Here is a 13,638-nt window from a genome sequence, read left to right as displayed (position 1 = left end):
ATCTTCAGTTGGGAGTGTTGGAATTCCTGGAAATAGAAAACTAAACAAACTTCACCCAAAAAGCTACTCCTTAGTGAATCAAGTGGTTCAACTGCATGAACTTGGGATCTCTCAGGTGGAGTTTTAACTCCTCTTCCATGCAGTGCTCCCTGCACTGCTGTTGTTGTTTGCCCCATCTTTTCAGAGGGTCTCCTCCCATTAATTTCCTGTTCAGAGGCAGTGAGAGTGCTTGTAAAAATTCAATAAGAGCTGCCCCTTGTGCTGGGTTTCTTTGAGGGTTCTCAGGAGGTTTCTGCTCCTCACCCTGGAGCCATGAACTGACCTTATCAGTTGGGCAGATAACACGTGCTCCGTTTGCTCCAGTGGTTTAACTTTGTGCCATCTGGGAAGTGGCTCCAGCCCCTCAGCATCCCACTGCATTAATAGTGACTGGATTTCCATCTCCCCTGATCCAGGGACAGGCTTTGATATCTTGGGAGCCACACACGGTGCCAGTTTAGCAGCACTTTGCTGACCCTGGCACACAGTGGTTGTTTCAGCTTTAATTAAGGGTCAATCTGCTCCTTCCTCATCATCAGCTGTCAATGCAAACCTGATGTTTTGCTCTTTCTCACAACAACAGACTGGCTCACAGTCTCTCAGCTCCTCCCCTGAACACAGGAAGTTTGAGTTACAAGGCTTTGTTACGGGTTCTACATCCTGCAAATCTCCCTGTAAGATTGTCCCTCTCTCCTGCACATTCCAAAGCTCCACCTGAATCTTTCAGACATGTCCATGCTCAGCAGCAAAGCAGTGCCACCATTTGCAGCCTGTCTTGGAGCTCAGCAGCAAGCAATGCTCCTGCTGCAGCCTTTTGGCCTAATTCTCCCTTTTTCTGGAAATACAATTTTTTTTCTCTGACTCTTGCAAAGACAGGATTATTTCAGATTTCTGTGTAACCACTCCTTCATTCTCCACATTTTCTCCTGCCACCTCCACCCCAGCACAGAAGAGTGACGAAGAATTTTTTAAAAGAAGGACAACAATATTTTCTAGGAAACAGTGATACCAGAAATCCCAAAACCCAAAGATTTTGGGTGCTCAGATTCCAGTGGGAATTCAAAGTACTTCATTCAGCATGGTGACTTTGACAGTGGGTGATTTGACCCTGTAAGTGATGGGGTTGGTTTGGAGTCTTTGATGGTCTGGGTTATTGGAGCTGCATATTGTTCCAGCCCCTAATGGCCCATTAGCAGAGATGAGCCCTCAGAGTGGGTGTGAAGGTGCTGATGGCTCTCCAGAGGGGAGTTATCACAGTTATCACAGTTGAGTCATTAGTGTGGAGACACAAACATTCCTGTGTCTCCCAGGGTTCTGTAATGACCCAGTATGTAGCCTGAGGCCTTGAGTGGGCCCTGTCTTCCTACTGATAAATCTAGAAATTTAGTTTTTTTCACATTTTCCAAAATGCAGCTCTGTTCCTTGTCTATCAACCTACTTGGGAATCTTTCAAACTTGCAAATCTCTTTCAACCTTCATCAGAGAAGTTCACTGTGGTACCAAATACAGAGTTGTACCACAAGGACTGGGATCCTGGAAGAGCAAACATCCCCACACCCTCCCTGTCCCCACAGGCAGAGCCACAGGGACCAGGGCAGGTCCCCCAACAAGTGCCACTGCAAATGACCCGGTTTCTGCTCTTGTGCAATCAGGCAAGGACCCAGTTTGGCAGGTGATGCTCCAGGAAAGGACCAGGTATGTCCAAGACACAGAATTTGGGGAAGGAGAACACACCTCAGTGCCCCTCACACACATCTGGTGTGTGTGAGAACACCTCAGGTCAGAAACATTCACCTGCCCAGGGGCCCAGCAGTGGGGCAGCACCAGGGTGCAAACAGGGCAGGAGAAACTGCTCCCTGCAGACCCCACAGCCAAGGGCAGAGAGAAACCTGACAGGACACCACACACCCCCTAGGCTGTTGAACCTCCTGACATAATCCTGGGGACCAAACCTGTTGTTCTCCTTCCTCCTCTGGACCCAGGAGCCCCAGCGTGGGACACAAACCTGCCCAAACAGCAGAGATTTGCAGGTCTGGGTTTGGGGAGGGAAGACAGAAGAGATCCCAGGAATGAATAAGGAATAGGGAGTCTCAGGTGTCACCCCATGTCCCCTGTCTCTCTCAGTGCCTCTCCCAACCCTTCCCAGACTGTTCCCAGTCCTTCTGAGTGTCCCTGGATCCTCCTTGGCTCTCTCCCAGTGCCCACCAGCTTTTCCACCTCACTGATTCTGTTCAGCTCCCAGCACGCCCAGGCCCCTGCTCTGCTCCAGGATGGTTTTCTACCCTGCCCAGGTACAGCTGAGGTGGTTCCAGGGTGGGCAGGAGCTCTCGGAGCTCTTGGTGGCCACCAATATGGTCACCAACACAGACTGGACCCACCAGCTGCTGGTGATGCTGGAAATCTCCTCGGGAAGGATCACCTTCATCAGCTGGGTGGGGCACATCAGCCCGGAGCACCTCCTCACCTGGGACTGGGGTATGGCCTGGCAACTTGGAGGGAGGCTGGGGATCCTGGGACTAATTGGCAAGGGGGTTTGGGAAGCCTTGGGAAACTGGCAGACAGTTTGGGGAACCTGGTGGTAATTCAGGGGAGTTTGTGAAGGGAATGGACAGGTCCAGAAGAGCTTTAGAGTGTCATGGAAGGGGGTATGGGACAAAATGCGAGAAACTTGGAGGGATTTGGGGGCCTTGGGGAATTACTGAGAAAGGGTTTGGGAGACTTGGAATACTGGAGTGGGTTTTGAAGGGTCCAGGGATCAATTAGAGGGGAAATATGGAGCAGCCAAGGTTGGCTAGGAAAGGATTTGGAAATCCTTTTGGGAGTCCTTGTGGGGCTGAGAAGAATTGGAAGGCGTTTGGGGGAACCCTTGGATTGCTGGGAATGAGATTGGATCATCCTAGTTCGGATGTGGGGGCGGGGAATGGGATCCTGAACGGGGAAGGAGGAGGTTCCAGGTCGTCCTTGGTGAGTTGAGGGCAACTGGCAGGAGGTTTGTGGTTGTCCTGGAGGCTCAGTGAGAAGTTTTGGAAGGTCCGGACCCCCCCAGACCTCCCAGAGTCGCCACGTGCTGCCTGCAGGAAGACACTGACAGGGATCAGGGACTTCATGTTGGGCTTCTTCTTCCTGGTTCTGGGGCTCAGCTTCTCCTGCTGGCAGAAGGAGAGGGGGCTGCTGCAGATCCTGCCCTACCCCCATGTGTGCCCTCCCAGGGGATCCCCCACCTCAGTGTCACCCCTTTTCTCTCCCCACAGAGCTCCTGAGCCATCGGCAGCCACAGACCCTCCCTGTGGCCTCGGGCCCAGCACAGACCACCCACCACCATCCCTGTGCTGATTTTAGAGGGGTTGCATTTCCCCACAGCCCCTGATTTTTTTCTAACACCACCTGATTCCACTGTTCCCAGTAAAGCGTCCCAGTTCTTACCAGTTCAATTTATTAGAGGGCAGTGGGGAACAGACCTGGGGGGACCCTGCAGGAAGGAGCTGAGGTTGGGAGGAGCAGAACCAGCCCCAGGATAGATCAGTGGGGACTTCTGTGTGTCCCCTGTGACCCTCACATAATACAGAAATACAATGAACAATGCTCCTCCACTGTTTCTCTGCCAAAAACATCCTATTGAAAGGTTTTCTGTCAACATTTTACTAAAAGCTCCCAAACAAACTTCCTGCCAGAGCATCCTGCTGGAGCCTGCCTGCCATAAAGGTTCCTGCTGTTGGGCTCGTAGCTGCCTGCCAAAAATCACGTACAAACCTTTTGGAACACTATGAAAACTCAGAGAAGGCACCTTGAGAATTCGGGGAGGGAAAAGGAAAGAGAGCAAACCGGTTACCATAATGGAAAATCTCTCCCTACATCCCTCTCTCACCTCCTCATGAGGACCAGACTTTGCTCAGCCCAGAAAGGCAAAAAGATACCATCTCCTCAGCAACAACTCTACATATCCAAAGACAGCATTCCAGGCCTCTTGGGGCCAGAGATATCTATCACAAATGGCAGAGAAACAGAAGGAAAAAAAAAAGGTAGAAACTGTTTTCCCCCACAGGGTATCTCAGGAAAAAAGTAGCTTCTGGTGGTAAGATTTTTCTTACCTTCTAAAAGCAACCTTGGATTTTACCCAACCTTTTTACATCTCTTTCTGCACCTCTTAACAATTAGATAAAAAAACAAAAAAAAAAAAAGAGAGGAAAAAAACAAAAAAAAAGAAACAGTTATTGGTATAACCAACTAACTTGTAAAAGTTTTAATTTTGTTTGGAGAAAATATTTGAACCTAAAGTGTTGGGTTTTTTTACTTTGCAGTATTTAAGCGGATGAAACACATCCACATTGGGAAGTGCCCTGCAAGTGCTTGGAATATGGAAAGAGGTTTCAGAGCAGCTCACACCTCCTCAAGCATCAGTGGACAAAGTGGTTAAAGACTTGATAACCAAAATTCCTTGTGAGCCCTGTTTAGCAGAGACCTGAAGACCCACATTCCGGGTGATCCATGCTGGGCACAGACCTGGTGACCCACGTTCCAGGTGCTCCATGCTGGGCACAGACCTGGTGACCCACGTTCCAGGTGATCCATGCTGGGCACAGAACTGCAGATCCACATTCTGGGTATTCCATGCTGGGCAGTGCATTGGGTTAGCTAGACCAGGTTTTGGTAGTGGGAGGGGCTTCAGGGAGGGGTTCTGTGAGCAGCTGCCAGAAGTTTCTCCAATGTCCAGCACCTGACCTGACCCTTGAAGGTGAGGACGACCCAGATACTTTTTATTCCACCCCATGGGGAAGATTAGATTTACTTTATCAATATATCTGAAGATGTAGGGTTTAGAACAGTTTTGTGTGCATGGAAAGTAGGTTTGGAGCAGTTTGAGTTCCTGTCTGTAGTGAAATAAAAGGATCAAAATCCCACTTTCCTTCCCTGGCTCCAAGCCCAGCCTGTCCCCTCCAGGGGTTGGTGTTCCCCCTCTGGTTCTCAGTGGTTCCTTTGCCCATGGGTAGCAAAGCACCCACTGCTTTTGCAGCTGGAGAGTGTTGGAGCCCTGAACCATCAACATTCCAGTCTCTGCCAGCTTTGCACCCCAAAAGATGAGAAGGGTTGATCTGTCTCCTCAAAGCAGCTCTATCCTACTGAAAATGGCTCAATCCCACCCTAAAATTATCATTGTTCTTATTTTCTCTCTGGAATTCTGAGGCAGCCAATGCCAAACCTCAGCTCTCAGCAGGCTGAGGCTTGGTCTTGCACTTCTGCCTTTGCTCAGCCAGAATAATTTTAGTGTTTAATGAGTGTTTACCTTCCCTCACAGGAGGGAGGACACTGAACCTTTCTACAAAAAGAGAAAACTAGTATAAAAAATTCAGAGAACACTGAAAAAAAGAAATAACTTTTGCTCTCATTTCTCCTTTCCATTTACTTCTCTTCTGCTTTCCTATAATCAATATAATTCACAACAGCAATTCTGTAGGTGATGGCCTAAAAAAAGCATCTAATTGAATGAGAATCATTCCATAAATCTAAATCAAAAATGAGGGATTTGAAACTCTCTCAGATGAGCACAGTTTAGGAACAGGGCTCCTCAGTCAATTAGAAAACTTGGCTGATGCTGCTCATTGTGTACCTGAAAATTTTAAATAAAAAATTAAAAATTGTCTTACATGTCCTAGTTCAGCAGGTGGGACCAGTTTATCCCTGTGTGGATGATCAAAGCTGTGTATTCCACACCCCCTCTTCATTTCCCAAAAACTATTAACAATGGAGCATTTGCAGCAGCTGCCCAGGGCACAGCTGACCCCTCAGGCTGGGAGTTGGGTGTGAAAGACATCTGTGAGATAAGAGCTGGGATAACTCCCCTGCAGGGAGTCGTTAGCACCTTGACACCCAGCCTGAGGGGGCGTGGCTGCTAATGGGCCCTCAAGGGTTCCAAAATAACCCCTGACTACCAGAGTTAATCATCCATTGGGTGACTCCCCGCCCAGGGGGAGGGACTGGCTGCTCCCTGGGGTACATATCCTGGGGGAAGACCTCACGGGACACTCGTTGGATTGAGAGGAGGACCAACACCTCGACAGGAGGAGACCACCACCTTCAACCAGCCTGTGACCACCACTCTCCACCAGACTGCAACTGTCAGCTGCACCAACAGGTTTGCCACTTTGCACTTTTCCTTTGGATTTGGGGGAGACACACAGGGTTGATCACAGGGGCTAACAAACCCCTTTTGCTTGTGCCCCAGGGGGCTGGGTTATACTGCTGGGCTTTTGTGGGTTAAACCCAATTTTTCACTTTGTGCCATTGCATTTCTTGTAATACTTTCATCAAATTGTAACTCTGACTTATAATCTCCTTTGTGTTGTGTTCATTTCTCCTGCCAGTTTACCTTTAAACCAGCACACCTCCCCACTTGGAGCTTCCACCACCCTGTGGAAGGATCTGAGCTGTGACCACCACTGGGACAGGACCACAGACACCACTGGGTGAGGACCACTGGCTTGACTGCCTGTCCCAGCAGCACAGCCTGACTGCAGTGCTGACTCTCAAGGTTCCTGCCAGGGTTTTGGGGTGTGGGGAAGGTGAATCCTATGGAAGGGGGGCCATTCTGTCTCTGTGCTGTGGCCATGTGTGTTTTATGGGAGGGGGAGGCTGGGCACTAACTTGACTGGACAGAGTGGGCTGGGCTTGGGAAGTTTCTCCTCCTGAGTTTGTTTAGCCCAGTTCATGAGTTGTTTTCAGCATTTCTTCTTGGTAAAGAGTTGGAGTTTTCCCCCCTTACATTTAGATGTATTTGTTCACTTTCTCTGCATTGCCGACACCTGAGTAGGGAATCCTGGGCAGGAGACTTCTCTCCACGGTGACTCCCTCTTGCAAATTATCTCAAACTGAGACACTGGTGTCTTTCTAGAGATAGATTTGAGAGTAGGAACCCCCAACCAGTATGCTAAGATGTTGTTTTTTTACCCCAGAACAGCATTTCTCCTTTCCAAACATTGAAAGGATGCAGAAGGAGGCTGCGAGGAAGATGAAGATGCCCCGGGAGCCCCAGGCAGGTGAGGAGGAAGTCAGTGCCCCTTTTTTCCCTCTCTTGTGCTGCATCTTCCAGCCCAGCATGGCCCCGGCTGCAGGACAACCCCGCTGCCGATTCCATCCTGCCAGGGCCGGGTTTGGGGGGATGTCCTTGGCCTTCCCTGTGGGCTGGAGGCAAATGCCCTGAGTTTCCTTGTTCCTTCCTGCCCCAGGCCCCGAGCTGAGCATGGAGAGCACGGAGGACAAATACCCCAGGCAGAACTTCACAGTAGAGGCTGATTTGAACAGTGCCATGGTACAGGAAGTCACTGGGGAGGAAAAACCATGGCAATCCCACAGGAAGAGGAGCTCCAAGCCGAACCAAGAGACATCCGAGGAGGAAACACCCAACGTATCCGGGGAAGGCAGTCAAAGATTGAGCCAGAGTTCTGACCTGGTGGTGCAGCAGCAACTTCAGAGAAGGGAGAAGCGCTACAAGTGCTTGGAATGTGGGAAGAGCTTCAGCCAGAGCTCAGATCTGATTCGCCATCAGCACATCCACACTGGGGAACGGCCTTATACATGTGAGGAATGTGGAAAGAGCTTCAATCAGAGCTCCAAACTTAAGCAACACAAGAGGATCCACACTGGGGAATATCCCTATGAGTGTTCTGAGTGTGGGAAGAGGTGTCGGACCAGATCCAATCTCCTCGTTCATCAGCGCACACACACGGGGGAGAGGCCCTTCTGCTGCACCGATTGCGGGAGGAGATTCAATGACAACTCCAACCTCATCAGGCACCGGCGTATCCACACGGGAGAGAGGACGTATCTTTGTGGGGAGTGTGGGAAAAGCTTTAGGCAGAACTCTGAGCTTGTCATCCACCAGATGATCCACACTGGGGAGAGGCCCTATGAGTGTTCCGAGTGTGGGAAGAGGTTTCAGACAAGCTCAGCTCTCCTTGTACATCAGCGCATACACACAGGGGGAAAGGCCTTTCCGCTGCACCGACTGCGGGAAGAGATTCAACCGCAACTCCAACCTCATCACCCACCGGCGTATCCACACTGGAGAGCGGCCATACAAGTGTGACGAGTGCGGGAAGAGCTTCACCCAGAGCTGTAGCTTGACTAGACACCAACGCACCCACCAGTAAGGGAAGCCCTGTGCGTACTCCAAATGTGGGAAGAGCTTTGTCTGCTGCTCCAACTCCATCACTCATCACAAGAACCATGTTTTGAACACAACTCATGAACCACATTCCCAGTGATCCACGTTAGGAACACACCTGGCTGGTGTTCTCCTCATCCTCCTGGTTCTCTGTGGGCACTTGAATTTACACAGGGGGAGGAACATCCATGGTGTCATGGGTTTAGTTAGGCCCAGATTTAGGCTTTGTTTTCTAGTGCAGGCCTTGGACAATCAGCTGACTTGAACCAGGTCAGGCCAGTTGACTTCTACAGGCCAATGATATTGCCTACCATATTCTGACGTCATCTCAGATAGAAAAAGAGGGAGGAGGGGTCTTCCTTCTTCTTCCTGCTGCATGAGCAAAGACCTGAGGTGAAGCTCAGAGCTCCTGGGAAGAGACCAAGGCCCTCCAGCAGTTTATTATCTTTTCTAGGGAAGTAGAATATTTTTCTGTTTGCTCTTGCTATCTTTTATTCTTAGTGTGCAGTTTGTATTTGATTTCCATTTTAATTTTTTTTCTATTTTGTTTAATATACCAAATTCAACTGAAATATGGTCTGCTGTGGTTTGTTTTTTTGTTTTTTTGGGGGGGTGGGGATGGGGGACATTTCCTCTGAAATAATTACTTGGCATTTTGCTAAGTTAAAACCATCCCACATGGGGACACAGACTGATTTGTGAAATTCATTGGGAAGGGGGATTTGCTGGCTTTTGACCATAAAAATCTCCCCTGCTCTCACTTAGTTCTTCTGGTGGCCAAAAAAAATCCTCAATGGGGTTTGAGATATTTTCCAAACTAAATAATTCCATCAGTCTAATTCTCTGTGGTTCTGCCTCTCTATAGGCCACCCAACCCAACCATATGCACCTTAACGCGACTCATTTTTTTATTATTATTATTTTATTTGACCAAAACTGGATGGACATGCCACCTGCAGGAGGGTATTCTCCCTTCCTCCAGGCCTGCTGGGGCGGGACTGGGAGCCCTCCCCACACAGGGGCCACCCACATTTCTTTTTGGGAGATGAGGATACTCATACACTGGGGCCAACCCAGCTGGTGTCACAAAATCCCTGAAAGTGCCACGTTGGAATGGGACCCACAAGGATCATCCAGTCCAACCCTCAGAGTCTCATCCCCAAGAGTCTCACCCTGTGCCCAAGAGCATCATCCAAACCATCCTCTGTCAGGCTTGGGGCTGTGCCCAGTGTCCTGGGGAGCTCCAGGAGGCATCTCCTAAAGCTGGCCCAGGCCCAGCTGATGGGATGTGTGAGGAGGGGGCTGTTGGGGGGCACTTTGGAATAGCTGTGGAGCCAGGGGTTTCAGCTAGGGGTGCCCACGGCGGTGGGGCAGAGCAGGGTCCTGCAGCCCAGGGCGCTGTGCTAGGGCAGAGACTCTGCTGCCTGCCAGGGGCAGCTCTCAACCGGCCCAGGGAGCTGCTGACAGGGCTGGGGGGAAAGGCTGTGGGGAAGGAGCAGCCCCTGGGAGGGCTCCTTGTCTCCCTCAAAGGCTTCTGCAGGGCTCGGGACTGCTCACAGCCCCCACATCAACCCCAGACTGTTCCCAGTGCACATTTCAGGGAGGACATTAAAACAAGACCTACATGAAAGGGAAGCATCCTGTTCTTTCAGTCTTGTGGCCTGGCATGTATGGATGGGCAATGGCACACAAAAATTCGTATCTCCCTTTCAGGAGATAGCACGGAAACTCCAAATCTGGTTCTCCAAGATGTGAACAAATCAGGGAAATCTCTCCAGAGCAGATGGAAAACAGTGTGATGGACACTGTAGCTCTCCAGGCTCTGCTCAAAGCCACATCGAGCTGAGCCCATTTGCCTCATGTCTTGTCTCAAGGCTTTTCATATTTTCAATCCAAAGAAATGTATAACCCTAAAAAGAACAGTCCCCATTCCACCCCAATTTGTTTGATCACACCCCTAAATTGCTTGATTCCATGCGGGGCTGGGATTGAGGCCGATTTTGGGGGTCGGATGGGCAGAACCAGCCTCGAGATTGGATTGGGAATGGGGACCCCTATTGGTCCCCCCTCCCTCCCCCCACTGGGGGAATTCTGAGGGGCCATCTCATGCCTAAAACCAGCTCTCAAAAGAAACCTCTGAGACCCAACTGGTGAGCTTGAGCAGTCAGACAGTCTATATCATGACTCCCTACATGGTCACAGCATGCTGAGTGCCCTGGGAATCAGTTCCCAAAGTGCACACAGAGGGATCTTCACTGCAGCTGATGTGTCAGCATTTCATCAGTATTCATTGTTCATCCCTGCATTCCTGTTACATATTCATGGCATTTCTCAACAGTTACCAGTATATCTGCATGTCCTTATCAAGTCTCTGAGGGACTTCCTGAGAGGGTTCTCTGAGCAATCCATAGTTGGCATGACCCTGCCATTCCCAGGAGGGCAGTTCATGGACTGTTCATGGCTCAGGAGGAGACAAGTGGCTTCTTCTCTTCCTTCCCAGTTTCCAGACTTTCTCATTCAAAGCAAAGATTTTCCTTTCTCAAGGGGATGCAGAAAAAGGCACCTTTAAATCTAATCCTACCAGCTACTCCAGGTTATCATTTAAGGGGTTTCTCTCAGTTTCTAAACTAATCGATAATCTTTCCCATTTCTTTCTTTATGGGTACCTGGATTTAGATTCTACAAACAAACCATGCTTAGCAAATTTCTCTGTTATTGGAACCAATCCAACTTGGCTTTCTAATTTCAGAGGATCCTGGGTTTGCCTTACCAGCTCCTGCCTTAGGGGTAATTCTTATGAGTTCTGCCCTTTTCGACTTTCCTGTAATTCCACTGGCCCACACAACAGGAACTGCATGTTCAGCTTCAGCTGGGATGTGGCTGCTGACTGGAGGTATTTCCTGCCCGAGAAGAGCTGCTCCAGTGACATGTGTAGTCTCAAAAATTATGATTTCAAAATACCCATTTTTTAAAATAAATTTCTTCCTCAGGTTTTCTAATTCATCTTTCTATAGAAAAGGTTTAGTGGAGTTTGGCAATAGAGGAACTCATGAATATTCATTGTTTTCCCAATTCAACCTGTGTCACGCCAATAACATTTCCAGTGCCATTCCTCAATTCTCCTTCTATTGGGTTAAGAACTGAGGAAGTTGCCCCTTTGTCTGACCAATGCACGGGCAAAGCAGACAGTGGGGACTGGAGCCCACACCTTTACCCAGACAGTGGTATCAACATCATGCTGATGACTCAAAGTGGTTTTTGATTTTTAAATTCATAGATTTTAGAAGTAGCTATAGTGAGCTATAGTGAATGTAGATTTTAGTGTGCCAGTATTTCTAGTAGCTTAAAGTTCAGTGTTAATGCACACCAACCCTTACCCCACATAAACCCCTCCAGATTTCATGAGCTGTTTAGTCTTGTTTTCAAGGTAAAGGCTGAAAAGCACCTCAAGGCCTGCACCATGAGACACAAACATAGGCTGAGTGACCTCCGAGCCCAGAGCACATGGAAACCTTCAAGTGCCCTGTGTGCAGTGAGGGAGAAGAAGATGATGAAGAGGGAGTCCGAAAACTCCCCCAGACTCAGTTCCAGATGGGTGTGCTGGGGGCGTAACGGGGCAGGACTGAGGGGAGAGTGAACAAAGATTGGACAGACATTATTATAAAACCATGAAACCAGTGCTGGGGCAGGAGTGTGGATGGGCATTCCTGGGTGAGCCTGGGTGATCCTTAAATCTGCTGCTCTATTATCTGCCACTGAAATTGGCCTGGAGTCTTTTTCTCCACAGACATTTCAGGCAATAATGCTCAGGGTATAAAGTGGGGGGAGAAGGAGGTGGGTGGGACATGTTTGGAGTGATGGAGTTTGTCTTCCCAATCACCATTCCTTGGGATTCGGCCCTGATGTCCTGGAGGTGCTGAACACCTGCCCAGCCATGGGAAGCAGAGAAGGAATTCCTTCTTTTGTTTTCCTTGTGTGTGCAGCTTTTGCTTGTCCTCATTAAACTGTCTTTATCTCAACCCATGAGTTTTTTGGCATTTCCCTCCCATTTCTCTCCCTGTTCCTGCTGGTGGGAAAGTGAGGAGTGGCTGTGAGGGGCTTGGGGGCTGGATGGGGTGAAACCACACCAGCCTTTGTCAGTGCCCACAGTGGGGCTGGGAGTGTTGGAGATACCAACAGATGGAATTGGGATGTGCTGATGGAATTTGCAGCTGCTGGTGCTGTCTGGAGCTCCTGGCTTTGTATCACAGTCTGGTGCTGCTTGGTGAGTGCCTGTTGGTGTCTCTGCTGCTGAGCTGCTCAGCTCTGACCACCTCACTGTGCTGTGCCTGGGAATGTTGGACAACAGCCCTGGGGATGTGCCTGGGCTGGCAGGAGGCCTGGGAATTGCTGCTGCCCTGAACAGGCTGGAAGTGCATGTGACCTTGAGTTGAAGGGCCTGTGAGCTGTGGGTGAGTCCAGGATGGAGCAGAGACCACCCTGCAGCCTGGGGAGGAGCCCCCACTGGAGCAGGGGATGCCAAAAGGATGCCAAGACCCTGTGGCAGCCCATTCAGGGCTGAGGGGAGGAGCCCACGCTGGAGCAGATTTGGTGGCAGGACTTGGGAACCCTTGGGAAACCCACATTGGAGAAGCCTGTTAAATTCAAAATTCCTTTAATTCACATAAAATTCCTCTCATTTGCTCTAAAATCCTCAATTTCAATCTAAATCCCCTTAATTTTACTAAAGATTCTCATTAATGTTGGCCAGAATTCCCTTAATTCCATCTAAAATCTCTCCCATCCTATGTATTTCACTCAACATTCTTTTAATTCGACCCACATTTTCCAAAATCTTTTTATTACCATCTAAAATCCTCTTAATTCCACCAAAAATCTCCTTATTTCTACCGAAAATATCTTTCATTCCACTCCAAATCTCTTAACTCTACTCAAAAAATACCTCAACCTTTCTTGGAATCCCTCTTATTTCACCCCAAGATTCCACAAAAATCCCTTTAATTTCACTTAAAGATTATTATTTCCACCCCAAATTCCTTTAATTCCACCTACCCTCTCCTAATTTCACCTCAAACCCTTTGAATTCTACTCTAAAATTCCCCAATTGAACCCAAAATTCCCTTAATGCCATCCAAAATTCCCTTCATTCCACCAAAAATTCCTTTAATCCCACTCCAAATTGTTAATACTATCCCAAATATCTTCCCCTACTCACCAGACCCAAAAGGGCCCCCAAATACTTTTCGGCCCCCAAAGTGCCCTATTGGAGCCCCAAATCCTGGGAAGGGCCTCATGCGAAGGGGGAGGGGGTCCTGGGGGGATTTTATGAGGTTGGGGTGGAAATAAGAGGCCCGGGGGAACTTGGGGGACACTTGAGGGTCCCACTGGGGTCTGAGGGGCATTTATGTGGCACTGGCAAAGAACTTCTCTCCCCTCTGCAC

The 13,638-nt window shown here is 49.2% G+C and overlaps 2 protein-coding genes across 2 annotated transcripts in view; one reads left to right on the top strand and one right to left on the bottom strand.

The window, feature by feature from the left end:
• The window catches only part of LOC139684162 (uncharacterized), a 1,455,962-nt gene that overhangs the window by 1,124,962 nt on the left and 317,362 nt on the right, over positions 1-13,638 (top strand). The window contains 2 exon segments of the mRNA XM_071579763.1: positions 7,452-8,011; positions 8,013-8,179. Coding sequence (XP_071435864.1) covers positions 7,452-8,011; positions 8,013-8,179 — 727 coding nt within the window.
• The window catches only part of LOC139684161 (uncharacterized), a 1,434,678-nt gene that overhangs the window by 1,165,110 nt on the left and 255,930 nt on the right, over positions 1-13,638 (bottom strand).

This window comes from Pithys albifrons, chromosome 33 (assembly GCF_047495875.1).
Source record: "Pithys albifrons albifrons isolate INPA30051 chromosome 33, PitAlb_v1, whole genome shotgun sequence".
Classification (NCBI taxonomy): Eukaryota; Metazoa; Chordata; class Aves; order Passeriformes; family Thamnophilidae; genus Pithys; species Pithys albifrons.
This window is presented reverse-complemented; position numbering and strand designations above follow the sequence as displayed.